Source organism: Bacillus rossius, assembly GCF_032445375.1.
Source record: "Bacillus rossius redtenbacheri isolate Brsri chromosome 4 unlocalized genomic scaffold, Brsri_v3 Brsri_v3_scf4_1, whole genome shotgun sequence".
Lineage (NCBI taxonomy): Eukaryota > Metazoa > Arthropoda > Insecta > Phasmatodea > Bacillidae > Bacillus > Bacillus rossius.
Genome location: NW_026962010.1, coordinates 18,243,138 through 18,262,222, shown reverse-complemented (window position 1 = coordinate 18,262,222; position 19,085 = coordinate 18,243,138). Strand labels below are relative to the sequence as shown.

At 37.0% G+C, this 19,085-nt stretch overlaps 1 protein-coding gene across 2 annotated transcripts in view; it reads right to left on the bottom strand.

Annotated features, from left to right (window-relative positions):
- LOC134541743 (molybdenum cofactor biosynthesis protein 1) overlaps positions 1–19,085 on the bottom strand; it is a 42,897-nt gene that overhangs the window by 13,027 nt on the left and 10,785 nt on the right. For both annotated transcript variants that reach the window (XM_063385394.1, XM_063385395.1), the window contains 4 exons: positions 16,339–16,506; positions 6,565–6,791; positions 4,867–5,091; positions 4,283–4,428 (listed from right to left, as the gene is read on the bottom strand). In XM_063385394.1, the coding sequence (XP_063241464.1) occupies positions 4,283–4,428; positions 4,867–5,091; positions 6,565–6,791; positions 16,339–16,506 (766 nt within the window). The remainder of the gene's footprint in view (positions 1–4,282; positions 4,429–4,866; positions 5,092–6,564; positions 6,792–16,338; positions 16,507–19,085) is intronic.

The following is a 19,085-nucleotide window of genomic DNA, read 5'->3' as shown; positions in this document are numbered from 1 at the left end:
GGCGGAACATCCCGAACATAACTGAGCTTCACAGGCGTACTCTGTGCCTCGCCAATACACTACCCCCACCAGCCGCCACCCCAGTGGAAACCAACGAACTCCCTCAACACACACGATCAGCCTCACTGTCTCACAGCTCCTTCTAACACCAGACAGAAGACCAAAATACACACAGACCGCCAGCAAGCCAACAAAAAAATGTGACGGGCAAAGCACCCATCACAACCTGAATGTATGAAATTATTGTGCTTTCTCCACGAGTATCGATTTTTACAAGCTTTTATCTAACTTACAATGTTTGTTAGTTTGTTTACGTCAAATCTTGCATGTTGAATTAGAACCAGTTCCTCCTAACCGATTTTGTATACACTTTTAGTTCTGGTGACAATACAACATGCAATACCCAATATTGTAATATTTTCAAAAGGACCGCCGCCACAAGATCACACTAAATTCAATACTTGTCTCCTTACACCTGATGTATATGCTGCAAGTCATCTCCCTCTGATTGTAGCCTGCTTGTTAGGCAACCAGTGATGCAGTCCATAAAAAGAGGCTTGTCAGAAAAAAGTGTTGCTGGTCATAAAAAAATGTTTCAGGAGTAAACAGTCGACCATATTACTTCCCAAACTTCCTGTTCTGGATAGTTAAAGAAATTTCTTCCTAGTGGTATTTAAGCCCCAATACGCAGTAGCCCACTACGCCGAAGACATTGCTGTTGCTGCCACGTTCCAGGTTGTTGCCCCGCCATTATGTCGTTACGCCGAAGAACTCTGGTATGACTGATATCTTTATTACTTATGATCTGGGTGATGGAATATTTTATGCGAAACCCATTTCGGACTTAGAATTTGTGGGCAGGTGTGGACTTTGAAATATTTGCTTTGAGTCTGTGATTGAAAAATATTTTCATTGTGAGTGCCGTTTTGGACTTAGTAGTTCTTCACAAGAGACCACCCAGAGTTAAAGACCTAAGACTTAAGAACACAATACATTAGGGCATAATAATTCTCAAGAGTGACACTGTTTGTTGACTGTGGATTTAAAAGTTACAGACATTTTGTTTCTTTGCTGGTCGGTGCTTTATTTGGACCGAATCTGTTTGTAGTTACGTAACTTATGTAACTCCTTAACATTACATCAACATAAGTTTAGTGATATATGTTTTTGAGTTCACATAAGTCCTCTGAACAACATAATTAAATTTCAGCTCACTAGCACAACTTTGAACTTTGTGTTTATAATTCATAATGAAAGATGCGTAAGGGACTTAATCAATTTGGCAAGGGTTGAGTTATCGTCCCAAGTTTCTCTGGAATGGCGACAAGCATGTATGGAAATTCCCAGAGCTGCAGGTGTCCAGGGTCCTCGGTAATAAAGTAGTAAGTGGAATTTTGCAAGTGCTAGAGGATTCTGACTTCACAGTAATTGTGACAGTCAAACACACCTTGAAGCTACAAGACGCCTGGGGGACAAAACGAAGAAACTTGCTGAACCAGTGTCGAAGCGACTAGGCAGACAGTCCGGTAGGAGGGTCCTTGTAGGACGTCATAGTGGGAGTCTCCGCTTCTGGACTTAACAGGCTAATGTTTTTTTTTTCTATTTTAAATTCTCCAACAGTCGGGTGCAGATTTTTAATTGCATCTTTAATAAAGAAACCTGTAATAACTTTGGACTTAAGCAGGCTAATGTTCTTTTTTTCTATTTTAAATTCTCCAACAGTCTGGTGCCGATTTTTAATTGCATCTTTAATGAAGACACCTGTAACAACAAAGTCTTTGAAGTTGTCCAGTTTAAATATTTCCTTATACAGCATGACATATTGTCTGCACAGTTGGTGGGTGTATAGCACTGTGCACTTTTCAATACCAGCATTCGATTATGATAGCCCGTTCTAAAATCTGGCATAACTTGGATAGTCCACCTTGGTTGGCTTCACACCATGACGTGTAATTTAGCAAGATGGGCGTCATTAGCATTGGCTAGCAACCTGTCTAGGAGAAAGAAAGCTCCAAAATCAAACCCAGAACTGTGTTACATTAGGTACAAGTAAGCTTCCAGCTAAAGTAAGCAGCCCATAGATCCAAACACCCAAGTCAAGGTGAGGCAGTGCCAAGGACTGAGTGGCATCAAGGTGTATCAAACTTGATTACGTCAATGTAACACCCCAGGGAACCGGGGAAAACCTTGTTGTATATTAGCTCTTTCTCTTCTAATGAAGCTTTGGGAGAGTCGACATATTTCTTCGGTATTCGTAGGAACAAAATGGGAAAAAATAAAACCAACACAAAATAGAGAAGGTTAGAGAACGCGAAGTTTAAATGGCAGGAGAAACTACCACCGAAAGCGATGACGCAAAACACCAACGACTATGCAATAGGCATGATTTTATGAATAGTAAAACACTCATTCAACGACAGTTGCGGCTTGACAAGGCTAAGCAATACATGTGCAACGATTTAAAGACACAGAATCACAATAACAACACGATGCACACTTTGAAAATGTTCGTCAATATATGTCTGAAATACGAGGAGCCGAAGCTACTAAAAAGCGAGAGGCTTGTTTGAAAATGGTGGTGAAAATAGAACATACTGACATTACCTTTTCCTTTTTGTGATACTTACACATACTTACAGGCCCCATCTAAGAGGAATCAAATTAATTTTTCTAAAATTAGACAACAAAAACTAATTTTAGTTACATTCGTTACAGTCCACCATAGCTTTAAGCAAAGATTTAATTAATTATTGATGATTTTTTTTTTTTTAATTTGAAGCCATTTAGATTGTGTGATAAAGTTTTGTATTTTAAACACTTTTAAGACTAGCAAACTCTGCAATGGTTAATGTGCAATTTGACATGTTTCACTAATTTTTAAAATTCATTTTTAAATTTTTATAATAAATATATTTTTATTCTTACTACATAAATAAAATGTTTAAAATTTGTTCTTTTCGCTTAAATATTACATAGTACATCTCAGAACAGTTGGCTGTTTTATGCAATGTGAACAATACATTTAAGATAGCAGAAATTTGTTGCCCGGATAGCATACAAATGCCAAATGACTCACTATAATCCTGCACTCATATCGCATATGAGAATCGTTTAGAAAATGTTAATAGAAATTATAATGCTAATCTGACTTACATAAAATGCTGAGTTGCTGTACAGTAAAGCATGATCTTAAGCTGAACGAGTTTGAACGAAAGATAAAGTTGATAAACTCTACTGTAAATGATGATTACTGGCTAAGCCTGTCAATTTACATTATCAAGATCGAGCCCCAGGTATGGGAGACAAAATATGTTGATTTACATCAATTAAGTTTCGTTCCCACATATAGATGTATTCTACTGGGTATTCATTAAAGGTAATCAATATAATTCAAAACTAAAATTACAATCACCAAGAATATGACTAACTTAAGAATTTAATTTTAATAAACACGGGCTGCAAACTGACAAACAATTTTTACTTTTGTGTTTCAGCACATTTATTCCGCAATTAATATATGTATGTACAAATAATCTAAACTGGCCAAAAGATTACAGTTTACTCTTTATGGAACAAAATATTTAAGAATCTAAATGCATACCTCAATCACATGATACTCTTGTGCAAAGAATGACCGTACTTCAGGATGTAACCACACATGTACCTAAACAAACATGCTGTAAAGTGGCGACAGTTGACACAAGAGCTGTAATGGAGTATGGGCCTGTGGGAATACTATATTTTTGATGCGAAACGAATATCAAATGAAATGTTTAAAATATTCGCAAGGTCGATCAAATTGAAAATACATTGTTCTCGGTGAAGCTATATTACATTTTTTTTTTTTTCAAATACAGGAGTGAAGTAAAAAAATAACCTTTAACATTATTAATTTTTGAACTGAATAAATGATTAACCAATTAGGGTCTATGTATTACATCATTCAATAAAAATTATAAAATAACCATACAAAATATTAATATCGAGCATTCATAAAAGCAAATGAAGTGCCAACTTTTCAGTTTTTTTAATTGACCAATTTTATTCAAGCAAAACATATAAAACACAAAATAAAAGCTAAAAATTTTCATGAGTGAATCTTAGGCTTTCAAAAAATGCGAAGGTATGCATCAGATGCAAAGCTTTGCAAAACAACCGAAGCTTCAATAAAACAAATACCAAATTTTTTGTTGAATTCAAATAGAATATTAATAAAAAAGAGCTTTGATAGATTCGCTTAATGGAGGCTTTGCAGAAGCCTAATGGTAATGGAGTGTCTTACCGAAGAGAGACCTCGGTGTTGCCGAACAAGCAGACCTTCAGGTTGCCGTCCGCAGTGAGGCGGAGCCTGTTGCAGGAGCCACAGAAGTGCTCGCTCATGGACGTGATGAAGCCCACCTGGCCCGCGAAGCCAGGCACCTTGAACGCCTGCACAGCCAAGCCCATCAACAAACTGAGGAACACTTCAAAAAACTCAATACAAGTGCACATTGCTGTACAAAGTATTCATAATGAGGTGGTCTTTCAAAAAAAATTTTTTTTAAAAGTTGCACATGCCTTTATTTTTTTAATAAAAATTATGAAAGCAGAAATATAAAACATGTGATATGGTAGTACAGTTTTAGCTTCAGCTCTTACAACCTGAATTATTACACTTAGTTCTGAGGCTGATACGGTAAAGTTATCCACAGCATTTAGTCTTAGGAAAAAAATATTGAAAATAATGCATAGAAAAATTTATACTAGTCATACATTTATTGTCATGGCAATTGAAATGGTATATTTGAATACTAACAACTATTTACTCGCGGAATCAAATCACTGACGAAAAGTTTTAAATTCAGCTCAGGGGAAGAATGTACTTACCTTCGATGTGTCGTTGGGAGCGTTTTGAAGTGCACTGAACTCCGGCCACTGTCTTCTTATGATAGCAACCATTTCTTTGAATGGCACCATTTTTTCTTGGTCCCACTTATTGCCAGTGAAGGGCATGTACTCGATGAATCTCACATCAAGGCACTGTTTTTCCGTAAGTTGCACAAAATCGCAAATTTCATCTTCATTGAAGTTACGCATCACTACTACATTGATCTATATAAATAGAAACAATTTTAACTATCAACATTTTATATATTGTCACTATTTACATATATTTACTTAACATCTGCAAAAAAAAAAAAACACATTCGTTCACATCTGAGAGTTTTGTTTTACTTTAAATATATTAAAAATAATTTTCTGATTGTACAATACCAAATATTCTATGACAAAAATTATATTTTCATGTCAACAAGAGAGTTGTTTATAAAATTTCATTAACCCTTTCGAAATCTTGCCAGGTACTTGACTAATTTAGCTTTACATACCAACTCTATAACACTCATTACAGATCACATTATAGAACCAATCTGATAACAATCATAGTTGAAACCACTAACAGAGCCAAATGCACTAATGTTTATGCTATAAAAGTCAAAAAGCCATTTCTTTGTCATAAATACACCTTTTGAAAACATACATATTTATTCCCATAGATATGTATTCATAACTTTGCAATTTGATGGCTTGTTGGTTTGATTGGCCAGTACCAGCATCTGGACGATATTTTTGAAATTATATTCTTACAAGCACAGCATCATAGGTGACCTAAGAGTGATACATTCCCAGCCTTACTCCAATGTTTCTCCACCTCCAACCCATCTCCTTCACCCCACGAGTTCTTTCAAATTCACTGGGAAGGCAAGTTTGTTCTGTAAGTACTCAATTGAAGAGTCCATTCAAGGAATATATGAACACTTTTGAAAGCAATATCAGAAACAATATCACTGCTGGTAAACTGTGAACTGCTAGTGAACACTGGTATACACTGAGTTAGCTTAGCTGCAGTGGTCCAAATAAAGTCGTTTTGCAACTGAACGGCTTATAAAAGTTATGTGTTTGAAATAGGTTTATTGACGTGACGTCTAATAAATCGATGAACGCCGGCTGCACGCATGAAAAAGTGTCCCGTTACGCTGTGTCCCGTTACGCTCATTGTATGCTTGCGCCGCATCTACCTCTCTTCCACTCGATTGGAACAACCATCGATTTGACTTTTTCGAGGCACATTAAACTTGAAACACTCCCATTCGTTTCCTACTTTTCCTATCATCGTCCTATCCTTAACAGAATAACACAGATTCAAAGAAGTTAAATAGCAAACACGTATAAAAGTCATAGTGAAAATAATCTCTTCGTTAAAGTAATAAACATATTTGAATTAATGAGTGCAAATAAAAGTAAATTTATCAATTGAATTGTAGATTTCATTTCACTCCTTCTTTGTATCCATACAAAATAGTGATAATTCAATAAAAATGATTCAATTTTATTCATAAAAGTATGCAATCATTTCATCAATGTTTTGCTATGACGTCACGTTAAACTATCATCCGTAAACCGAATTTACAGAAAACCAATATTTTTTTTTTTAATTGATTTACATTAAGGTCAGAAGAGGCGAGACGGCAGCTGTGCTGTATTTACCGATGACCGCGTGGTGGGGCGCAGGAGACTCGGACCCACCTTGACCGGGCTGTAGCCGAGCTGCAAGGCCAGGTCCACGCCCGCGCGCACCTTCTCGAGCCCCCTCCGCCGGGTGACGCGCTCGTAGCGCGCCGGCCGGAGCGTGTCCAGGCTGACGTTCAGCACGTCGAGTCCCGCGCGCTGCAGCGCCACCAGCCTCCGCGTCAGCACCAGGCCGTTCGTGGTCACGCCCACCGCCCGCAGCCCCGCCAGCTGCTTCAGGGAACCTGCTCCCGACACGGACACCACCAGGCGCGGCATCGTCACAACTGGCTCGATGCAAGCTTTTGGACATACGCCATTGCTTAGCACACGTATCTCTGTGAAACAAAACTACAAAAAAAAAAAACACAAATGACAAAAAACACAAATTAAGCAAAAAAAAATTGGCTGTTAGGATTTAACGCCACACAATACTCCACAATCCTGATAACGGCAATTTTTTTTGTTGCTTAATTTGTGTTTTTTTGTCATTTGTGGTTTTTTTTTTGTAGTTTTCTTTTACAGACATGCATGTGCTAAGCAATGGCGTATAATGGCGTATGTCCAAAAACTTACATCAAGTCATTCACTCCCATTGCACAAATCTTTCAAAGATAATATCATTACAACTACGCAACCACAGTGCAACACTGGTCACAAAACTTTCAAACCATCAAAATGCTTACTAGTTACTACCCATGAAAACTTCTTAGAATGGTTCTATCGTACATAACTGTACACTTATATTCAACTTTACTCTGTTCTCAGCCACACTTCCATAGTGATAATTTGAGATTTATTGGTAACTACAACTACAGCTGGACAACTTATTTTTGACTAATGTTTAAGTCCTCAATTTCTCTAATACAATGAATTAATTACCATTAAGAAATGCATATAAATTACTATGTATATACCTCAAGTTTGATCTAGCATAAATAAAACATATGTGTATTAATTTTAATTTTCATGATTATTTTAATTTTTAACTTGTCAATTATGAAATAATTGAAAAAAAAATGTTTAATATAAATACTTGCTTGTGATTTTTGGTATTAATAAAGCAATGTAATTATGTTCATATTAAATGTGATAATAGTCACTGGTTGGGAATATTGATCATTTCTCCCTTTACCTTTGCCAAAATTATTAAAAACATATTTATCTAGTGATGCAAAAATAAAAATCCTTTTACAAAGCCATAAATAATAGCTGTTATATGAATGAAATCACGCCCAAATTTATATTATATTTTGATGAAATAATAATGTACCTAAATAAAAATATTGGTTGTATGAGACAGCGCTTGGAGGTTCGTGGGAGCGCAGCAGTCCACACCGCGACTCGCCGGACAGACGGTCGTTCGAGCGTCCGGTCCTGACAACCGGGTATGGAGGAGAGAGGGGAAGACTGTACACCAATTCCTCACTTAGCACAACTAATGTTTGTGCTATCTTAAATGACATATTCTGAAGCATTGGTCTCCAAAATGTGTAGGGAAATATTCTTTACATAATATCAATGCGTAAAATAACACTCAACGATAAATATGCCACACCATTTATCTTTATAAGCTTCCTATCAAATACTTTGTATGAGAAATACGACAAAGCATAACGAGAGATAGTTATTGTCAGTCTGTTGGTTGACTTGCCCGCCCGGGGGTGACCTTCAACTTACGTCGCCTACCTTTCCACGAAATTACCAAATCATCCTTTACTGGCAGTGAAACCAATATTACTGTCCAGATATTTACATTTAAACTTATCAAAAATTAATTACTTATTCGTGTATCACCGGTTGATTCACATCAATCCTGTCAGGCCCGTGATTTTTTTTCATTGCGTCATTCATTTAACAACCTTTTCCATGTCAATCATATGTTCATTTCTGTTCCAGCATCTAATGTCAAATATATTCCCGCTAGTACAGCATCGGACTTATATAAATGTTTTATAGAGTCCTTATTTCGTACGATTATGAACACAGTTGACTTGCTTAAAACTAAAATGTGACCAACATAAGTTGACATCAACCGGGCCTGCGCCCCAGAAGTCTGGTCAGCCTCCGTCACCTTTCCCCTCGCTCCCCGTCCCACTTCCCGCACTGTCAGTCGCACCGTCACGAGTACGTAGTCGTGTGTTTGAATCGCGCGCCAAGAACTACCTCAAGAGGGCGCTGTAGCAGCAATGCGACATCCCCCTAAATTTGTGATAATTTAATTGTAAAACTTTTTATTTCTGCCCCGTTTATTTGTGTCGCCACAGATGGGCAGGAGGGCTTTTGTTTTGTTTAGTATGTAATTTTTAGTGCGTAAGATAAAGACGTTGCCAGGCGGACCCGAGCGGACCCGAATGTGAACGAAGTCGGCATGTATTTAAATATAAAAAACTTAATAACTGTGTGTTTAATAATAGTAGAGCTGTGGGAGAGCGTGCCTTAAATTTAGAAGTGTTTTTGTATTTCCGTATGTAAGATTGCAAGGCACTTAATCGGAAGGGCGTAACGGTAATCTGGCAAGGCAGGAAGACGCCATGTTGTTCCGAGGGAGCCCTTCGCTCGGCCAGTTCTCCACCGCCAACGACCGAGGTAAGACGCTGCCTTCCGCACCCGGGGACTTCACTCTTTATTCACTGATTAGTAGTTCCGTTTTTCTTTGGTAATTCCAAATCTCTTTCACGCTATCCCAGGGGTTTGCCTCGGTCGAGGGACTGTTTATTTAAATCATTTTCGACTCTTAACAAGACTTTTTAACGCTTCTTAAGTAATAGCATGTGCGGCCACGTGCGTGGGACTTATTCCCATAATCCGATTAAGTGCCTTGGGTCTTGGAACCGTATCCTCGTGAAGCCTGTATGGGAGTACGCGCATGCATTAAACACCTTAAGTAAAACTATCTTCTTTTATTTTTTTTCACCGACCACATGGCGACCTATACCTCGTGAGCAGGCGTGTGGGACGCCTTGAGAGCCCACTGTTAATTGGTATAACATGAGCGTACCCGACGCTGAGAGCGGGTCAGGTCTGAGTGTACTACGGGAGTTAACCGAGGGTCCAGTCTTGCCTCACACGGGCGACGTCACGCTCTGAGACGGATCTCAGCCGGGTCCGCGTGCCTTTCCACGTGGTGGCGCCCACTAACAATCAGCACCGCAACGACCCTCACGAAACCCGAACCGCGACAAAGTGTGGTCTTCACGACAATCTGCACGCCGTAATACATCTAGTTTTGTCTAAAATACTTGAACACAGTGCATTATGCTCTCAATTGAAAGCCATGATTCAACTATTATTCTAACTGCAGGTGCTTACACACGTAGTGTTACCGGCAGACTAATGGGCAGACGTTGCTTTGTGTTTTTCAAGTTTCCTGCCACTGACTAGACAGAGTTCATCACGGCCCGGTCTGTGGCCGGGCGACAACCATACGGCCTGGCGGCATACGCGCGGATGTAAAAACATCTGGTCCTTTACACTCCATAGCAGCAAGTGAACTTGCAATAGCTGATTTTGTAGAACAGCCGATAGCGTAGTCAGACCTGCGCGTGAATCTCTTCCCCCCTCGTAGGCTAACTGTATGACAGGGCACATCTGTTGTTTACCGAGTTGAAACAGACTTTGTGGTGTCATGCCCGACTTTTTTTTTGCCTGTAGAAAATTCATGTTAACTGAAATTTACAGACGTGCTATTCAAGACTGGCGCAGTAAAATTAACATAGCGCTAAATGGATTGGTGCAATCTGAAGATGTGCTAAATGAGGGATTGGTGTACAATTGGCAACGCTGTCCTCAAGAAGGTCTGCGCCCAGAGGTGGGTTCAGCAGGAGGGGGAGCTTTTAAACACACGCTTGTCCCACGAGATTGGAGCGATATACCCTGTAGCGTTCGACACCCTCTACAATATTATATCCTTACAATAAACATTTTTGGAAGTGAAAATTTTTGGGGCATTAACTGCTGGTAGTAACATGCAGTGTTTAAATCACGCTCCTTTTCTTTTAGAAAGGACCTCTTCTTGCTTAAGGTAGAAGCAGCTTGCTAAATGAAATGTAGACCAGGACAACCTGTGCAGGAACCTTTTGGACAGCACTGAGGGGTTGGGTTAGCTTTTAGCTAACTACCTACTTACAGGAACTATTTCCCCATAGTTAACATTCTAATATTTCAAATAAATGTGGTAATTTAATAGAAGTGTACATATTTTATTTGAAGAATAACCTTTTTCATTTAAAGAACTTGAAAAGCATAAGAGGAATGCAGCTTAGAATTGATGGCATCATAGATTCAAGTAACTATAGTATTGTGTAGGTAAAATTATGCATGCTTGTTAACAGCAAAACTTCTCAAACGAAACTTCTTAAGGAATGGTCTCATCCGCCGTATTGGTTATTTCCGTTTTATGACATTACTTTGATTAAAAGACTACTCCTGTAGATTATCAGTACTGTCTTTGTCATCTGTTGTTTAGTTGAAAACATTGTCATCATATTTACTAAATGTTACTTACAAGCTGTAAAATGTCACACAAGTGATAGATCACAATTACACTTGCATAAATTTTTACCACTATTAAAAAAAGATGATAAGGTGACCAAGTTTGTGAAGAATCTTAAAATTCAAGAAAGTATAAAGGCAAAAATTATGCATGCTTGTTAACAGCAAAACTTCTTAAATGAAACTTCTTAAGGAATGGTCTCATCCACCGTATTGGTTATTTCCGTTTTATGACATTACTTTGATTAAAAGACTACTCCTGTAGATTATCAGTACTGTCTTTGTCATCTGTTGTTTAGTTGAAAACATTGTCATCATATTTACTAAATGTTACTTACAAGCTGTAAAATGTCACACAAGTGATAGATCACAATTACACTTGCATAAATTTTTACCACTATTAAAAAAAGATGATAAGGTGACCAAGTTTGTGAAGAATCTTAAAATTCAAGAAAGTATAAAGGCAAAAATTATGCATGCTTGTTAACAGCAAAACTTCTCAAATGAAACTTCTTAAGGAATAGTCTCATCCACCGTATTGGTTATTTCCGTTTTATGACATTACTTTGATTAAAAGACTACTCCTGTAGATTATCACTACTGTCTTTGTCATCTGTTGTTTAGTTGAAAACATTGTCATCATATTTACTAAATGTTACTTACAAGCTGTAAAAAGTCACACAAGTGATAGATCACAATTACACTAGCATAAATTTTTACCACTATTAAAAAAAGATAATGTGACCAAGTTTGTGAAGAAACTTAAAATTCAAGAAAGTATAAAGGCAATATTTAACTTTTATAGAAAGTAAATATTTAATTTCCTTTAATATTTATTTAGTTCCTTTATATCTCATTTCTTATGTTTATTTGGACTCTATTGATCAACCCAGACTGTAAATTTCTTTCGTTATCATTTGTCTATGTATTACTCTATGTTTATTTTATTTTTAAATATTGTCAAAGTTAGCATAGCAGTAGTATTTTGAATTAACGATTAATTTAAAGATGAACACTTCAGAAATGGTTAGTAATTTTATTGTCTCTTGTTTTAAAAACAAACTAAAGAAAATTGTTTATTAGTGACGGAAAAATATCCATTTAGAACGAATGGAGACTTGATCAAGACAGTAGCTAAAACGCAACACATTTTGAAATTGATATTTAATTTAATACATTTATTCGAAGATTGGAAAGAACTGCTACTGCAAATAGTAGTTGAGTTTGTAAGAGAATAACGATATTTAATCTATGGAAGATTATAATCAAATATCAAGATTTTAAATTATTATTTCTAAGAAGAGAAATCGTAGGAAATCCGTCTTCAAGAGATTGCCAAATTCACTTGATATTCTATGACTACTACGAAGATTGAATACCGTTTGTAATACGAAGAAAAAAGAATCCTGTCGAAATGAGAAGTCACAGTTCGAGCCCAGGAAGGATGAACGTCGCGCAGTCCAGTCCTGTCGCAGCCCACATCCGGAAGGACGGAGGTGTTACGGCGTGTATTCCTGCCGCACGCTAGAGGACGGAGGAGCGACACAACTACCGCAGTCATTGACGTGTTGAACCAAGGAGTCTCCGAGAGCCTACACGTCTCGTGGGTATCCTGCATCAAGGTTTGGTCCCTTACTCCATCAACCGAAGACTTGCTGTATAGAAGTCCCTGAACTAATTTCAGTTTAAACGAAACGAACATTGTTTTGACCGATCTAGACTATGTAATATTATAATTATAATGGATATTCCTCTGTAAAGAAAACATTCTTAACTTGTTCATCTTTAGATTTAGAATCAAATTCCGGAATCGCGATCCCGATCATGACAGTATGACTCAGTATAGATGAAATTTGGTAGTATAATAATGTGTTATTATCTTTTGCTGACAAATTCTGCTTGAACGTACCCAGTGGTCCACGCTCTACAGGACTGATTTTAGTTAAGAATCGATAACTTACAAATTTTACCTTTCATTTTAATGTGTGACTTTAATTGTACAAAATACTTTAAATTACACTTAAATATTTAACATCTGATAGTGAACACAACTCACTCAAGTGTTAATAGAATTGTTGGATGCTTGAAGTTAATAGTCATATCAAATTCCATCTATAGCTTAGAATAAGGTAGTTTAAGGTAAATCTTCATGTTACGTGTTGTTTTATATACGTCAAAGTGTATTGTCACCGTCATAACACGCACTACACATGAATATAGACAGTACATTTGGATTTTGATTACACTTTATTCCAAGGTCTAAAGTTACGATAGTATTATTTAACGTACCTTCGAAACTCTTTACCTCGACTTTTACACTCAAGTATCGTAACACAATTCTTGATACAAAGAGAGTTCGGCTAGAATTGAGGAAATTATTAAATAAATTAGATAATTTCATTTTAGGCACTAGCTGGCTCCACAAGAGCTATCATAATGAAGTTTCAGGAATAGCCCTTAATAGTAATACTTAATGAAAATGAGACAAAGCGTTAAGAAGGTTTTACTGTTGTTGCTGAAGTAATTTTGTGATTGAAAAAAATACTATTTAAAAGGCACAAATAAAATTAACAAAAACAAAAGAAATTAATGTTAACAACAATGTACTAAAATATGAAATTGTTTCATTTCTTTCAATAAATTAAATACATGTCACAAAATAGTTTTTTTTTGGTGCGATTACGACCGTAGAATTGTTTATGACATAGTTTTGTAACATGTAATGGTTTAAAATTTTGCATTAAGTGCCACCACTGCCACTGTATCAACTGCAATGAACAATACACACAAGCAAATTGCACGTTTGAAGCCTCTACACATGACGCTAACACTGCTGCTGAACATGTGGACAGTGAGGGAACACAAACAGCATCTGAGTGTGTGTCCTACACCTAACTAGGAACAACAGTGGAAAAACAAGTTGTTGAATATAGGCAACAGTGACACCCAAAACAATGGCTCATTTATCCTTTTCATCTGCAGAAGTATATTTCAAACATGGAACAGTTACACATGTTAAATCAGCATATTTACATATGAACTGATACTCAATATGCAAGATGAATAACTCATTAATATACATCTAAACCTCGTCCCAGAACTAACCATTCATTTGGAAAATATGTATGATGAAACATTTTTTGCTATATATGCTGAAATTGCACAATTATAATTATATAAACTTAATTAAAGTAATTTTAAATTAGCGAATGCAGTTCTTTCATCCCACTAATATTATAAATGTGAAAGTTTGGATGGATGGATGTTTGTTACTCAATCACGCCAGAACGGCTGGACGGATTAGAATGAAATTTGGCCTACAGCGAGCTCATAACCTGGATTAACACATAGACCAAATATTAATAAGAAAAATTCCATCCCTAAGGTAATGAAAAAGTGATCATTTCATTTTATAACAGAAAACATCATAGGTCATAGACATACAAATAGTGAGTGAGTGTCATTTCTCTATGTCTGCCACACGATCATACACATAGTAAGGTCTGGCAAATTCATATTTTTCTCCTTGGTGAGACCAGCCCGCTTAGTGGAGCTTGCAGCGGCTAGCAAAATAAAGGTGCTATTAAAAGTTTTGTTCTTAACTTTGTCAATAAATAGAGTTGCCTTAAATTTTAAACGCACCATCATTTGATGGGTTTGTCATGTCTAATTTTCGTTTCTTTGTGCCGTATGTGTTCCTATGCAATTCATCCAATTGCGATGAAATTTTGGTGAGTTGTTATGTGCATGCCCGTGAAGGTTTCTGAGATGGTATAACAATTTCGCAATAGTTGGAGCATGAATCGTTTCAAAAAATGTGTTTATTTCATATAGCGGCACTTCGTCTGTTTTTGTTGTATAAGTGTGCACGCATGACACAATTTATTTGAATATAAAAGAGAGACAGAGATAGAGTGATATGTATAGTGAGATAGAGAGACAGAGAGATAAGTTGAGATAGAGCAAGGTATAGAGAATGAAATGGGTTAGATAAAGAGATATATAGATGTATAGAGCTATATCGAGATTTATATATAGAACATATAGAGATAGTGGGAGATATGTATGTATATATGTAGATATAAAGAGATAAACAGAGATATATATAGATGTAGATAGAGATAAATATATATTTAGAGAGATGGATAGATGATTTTTATATGTGTAACTACTTCCAACATATTACAAAACAAAACTCAATGAGGCATTGCAATGCATGGTGAGCATTAGCTAGATAATGGAATCTTTTCAATATTAGTAATCTCTTATTCTTCAGCTTTTTTCTATGTGCTTTATAGAGTCTAGATTACATACAGACCGCCAATTTTTAGATATATACAGGTAAATAACTATACACTGGCAGAACAACGTCTGTCGGGATCTGAAAGTGATATAAATTATTTTGCACACTTGACATTCAAATTAAGGAGACAATTACTAACTACATCTGATTTCAAAAAAGGTCCCCTTCACCCCTGAGTTATGCCCGGGCAACGCCGGGTACTGCAGCTAGTCACTAGATAAAAGATAGTAGTGTGTTTATAGCTGCTTATAATATAAGCCAGCATACCAGGTTTCCATTCATAAAAGATTCTAATTTATATAAAAAAAATTAGTTTGGTTTTAATATTGCATTGCAATGCACATGTTAAAGACAACAGCATCTCTCACATTAATGTGGAGAGTAGTGCCTATAAACTGTGCATATGCCTGAGATTGGCTGTGAACCAATCACCAAGTCTTCTCGGAGACTGGAGCATGACGCCCCCGGCAAGCACAGCCACACAGGACACAAGGACATGTCACGAGAGATCAAATGGAGCCAAGTGATGCAGTGGTAAGACACTGTACTACCAACCCAGAGGACTCGGGTTGGAATTCCAGTCCGGCCTTCTTGAACTCTGTTTTCCCTGGTTTCCCCAAGCTCACTCCTAGCAAATGCTGGGATGCCACATGCCACTGCTGGTCCCGTTCCTAATACACTTGGCCTGCGTCTGTGCGACCGTCTAACCACCTAACTGCTGACAGGACATTCAGACAAAATTAAATAAACTAATGAACAAAAGATTAAAATGTCATTTACTATTCGAGAGACATTCGTGAAATAAATGTATTTTTCTTTTACTTCAAAATTAAAATTTTTTAGCTACTTCATTTTGCTAATGTTACTTTAAAACAACAGTTTACCGATATAAATTATTTAAACTGCATTCCGAGTCACCGGCCAAATGTGTCCTAACGCCTGCACATCTGTACAGATCCTTCAACCGCAGGCCGCGGGAAGAGCCGAGACGTTACCGATGATGTCCACCAGGTCCTTGCGGATGGTCGGCTCCCCGCCGGTCAGCCTGATCTTGGTCACGCCCTCTCGCACGAACAGCTCGGCGAGCCTCAGCACCTCGTCCGTGGACAGAAGCTGGGACTGAGGCGTCAGGTCCACCCCCTCCTCGGGCATGCAGTACTGGCCTGGGGACAGCGCAGGGTGTAGGCACGAACCCGTCACCCCAGCACGCCACGGCCATCGCAACGATAGCAGAGTGAAGCCTCAGTTTTGGTAGTACTTTACAATCCCAGGGGGAGGGGGCCAGGTCGTTCCTGGAAGTTTCCCACCTGGACTTAGAAAATCGTAACATTGAAAATGGGATGTGATAAATGGAATCAACCCCCCCCCCCCCCCCCCGGTACAGAAGTTTCACTGTAACAAACATATAATATAATGAAAATAAGTTTACATGAACCATCATGCTGTTCGAAATCCCTGTTTTGAAATTTACATGCAACATCTGTTTGATTCATGTATGATCTGAAAGCTAACCGAGCAACCACGGCTGCCTTTTGGGGAAATGCTAGCAAGGGAATTTGGGTACAATACGATGAAAAAAAAAATTATTTATTTTGTACTTAACTATGTTCATTCTCGTATTTCTCATTCAAGATAGATACACTTCAGTCAGGGGTCCCGAACAGGTCAGGCTCAGAGCAAAGAATGAAGAAAAGATATACTCAATTAAGATTTTTTGGAAATTTGTTGGACATGCTCCAAGATAGATTTGACTTAGTACTGAAGGGAAAAAGTATGTAAAGGGTAAGAACTGTACAGGATGACAAAGTCTAGAATAGTTATAATAATGATAATAGATTGAGGATATAATACTTGCAAGGTGTTGAACAGACTAGCACTGAACAATAGAATGGTTCGCTAACGCACACACACCCTTCACCCGCATGCACACTTCTCACAGCCCAAGAAGCACAAAAATTGCTATTACAGTTCATGACAGATATCATGAATATGGCTCAGTTACACCTATATGGATTACAATATTTTATTTAGTTCAAAAACAAAATACGTATACTTCATGATGTCATTTATGATTCACCACAAAGCTGATCTTTATTTACTTGGTTCATTGGTTAAAAATGTTTAAAACTACCATTTTTCCACATAGATTATTTTATTAGACTCATGACATAATACATAAATACAAATCAAATATATGTTAATTGAATTTTAAAAAAAAAAGATGATGACTCTCATGAAGCATGTCAACCCCATCTGTTACTCCAGGAAGCAATTACTTTGAGCTTCAAGCTGAAATTAATTTTGATGACCTTCAGTTAAGAGAGAAGTCATAGTGAAATGTGTACTATTTTATTGAAATAAAAAACAAAATAAAATATTATCAAGATAAAATTAACTCAATTTTACTTTCTATTACTTGTTGTTCGTGAAACTAGCTCAGTTATAAAAATAATTACAATAAACAATTAAGCAAATATTGACTAAAAAATTACAAAAGTTAGTAAATGTTTTCCTGGCCCAAGGAAGGAGTATAGTTAATTGTTATTGCTTGATTGATTTATTTTTTTTTTATTTTAAACAAACTTATAAAACATGTAAATATTTATAATTGTTTATATAATATATTATGAATTTAATAAGTGTTTAATTAATTGTGTTTAGAAACTTGATAGACAATTTATATATCTACCTTAGCATGAACTATGATCATGTAATTGTGTGTCACATAGTTTTTAAGTAACTGTTTGTATTTAGCCTTTATGGTAAAACTATTTTTAATACTTTATTTACGGATCAATAATAATTTTGGTTTTTCTAAGATCATGGAAAGCTGAGCGACAAGCTATCCTTGCTTGTATTCTCTAGACCCCAGACAATGGGGTGTCTCGCGTAGCACCGCCAGGATGCCGTTGCTTCAGGCCTGGACATGAGAGTCGACCAAGGACAAGTGAGAACTCCCCCCCCCCCTTCCCTTTTCCAACCCACCCATTGTGCATTGCGGCCCCGCCCCCTGGGACCTGACATTGTTCTGGAGCCTCGTCACCGGTGGCTGACGACTCAAAGCGATCTCCGACAACAAAAGGCTTCCCGCACCGCGACAGGTGGGCGTGGCACCTACAAACAGCCTTCCTCCCACTCGTGAGAAAGACACGGCCAGCCGGTTACGTCAGCGGCAGGAACACACATTTAGTCGCAGAAAATTTAAAAAAAAAAAAAAAAAGAATTAAAAGTAATACTAGCTAAACCAATAAAGTAACATCTGAGCTTAGTAATCCCGTGGTGGATTTTGAGCAAGACCAGATGATGATAGGAATGTGTACCTTATCACACATGCAGATAAATACCTTTAGTCCCATAATCACCACCTGTATCATGCAGTTAAATCAACAAACACATTTCTTAACAGTCCCATTTCACTAAGAATAAATTTCATGGAATCCCTCTTTATTATATTAGGTCAGTGCAATAAGATCTGTATGGAAATGTGTATAAGTGTTTTTTTTTTACAGGAAAGCATTAATTTGTTATCCTTTATTTTATATCGCATTATCTAATATTTTGTGTTCAAAACAACTTTTACGGATTTGCTATAGTGATACTAATTAAAAAATTTTAACTTATACTATGTCTAACTACTTACTGTAATTTTACTATTGTATTTACAATATTTACCTCACTCATTCTTACACACCTAGACATTTGGAACATTGCACAAACTAAAGGTATTATTGCATACACTTAA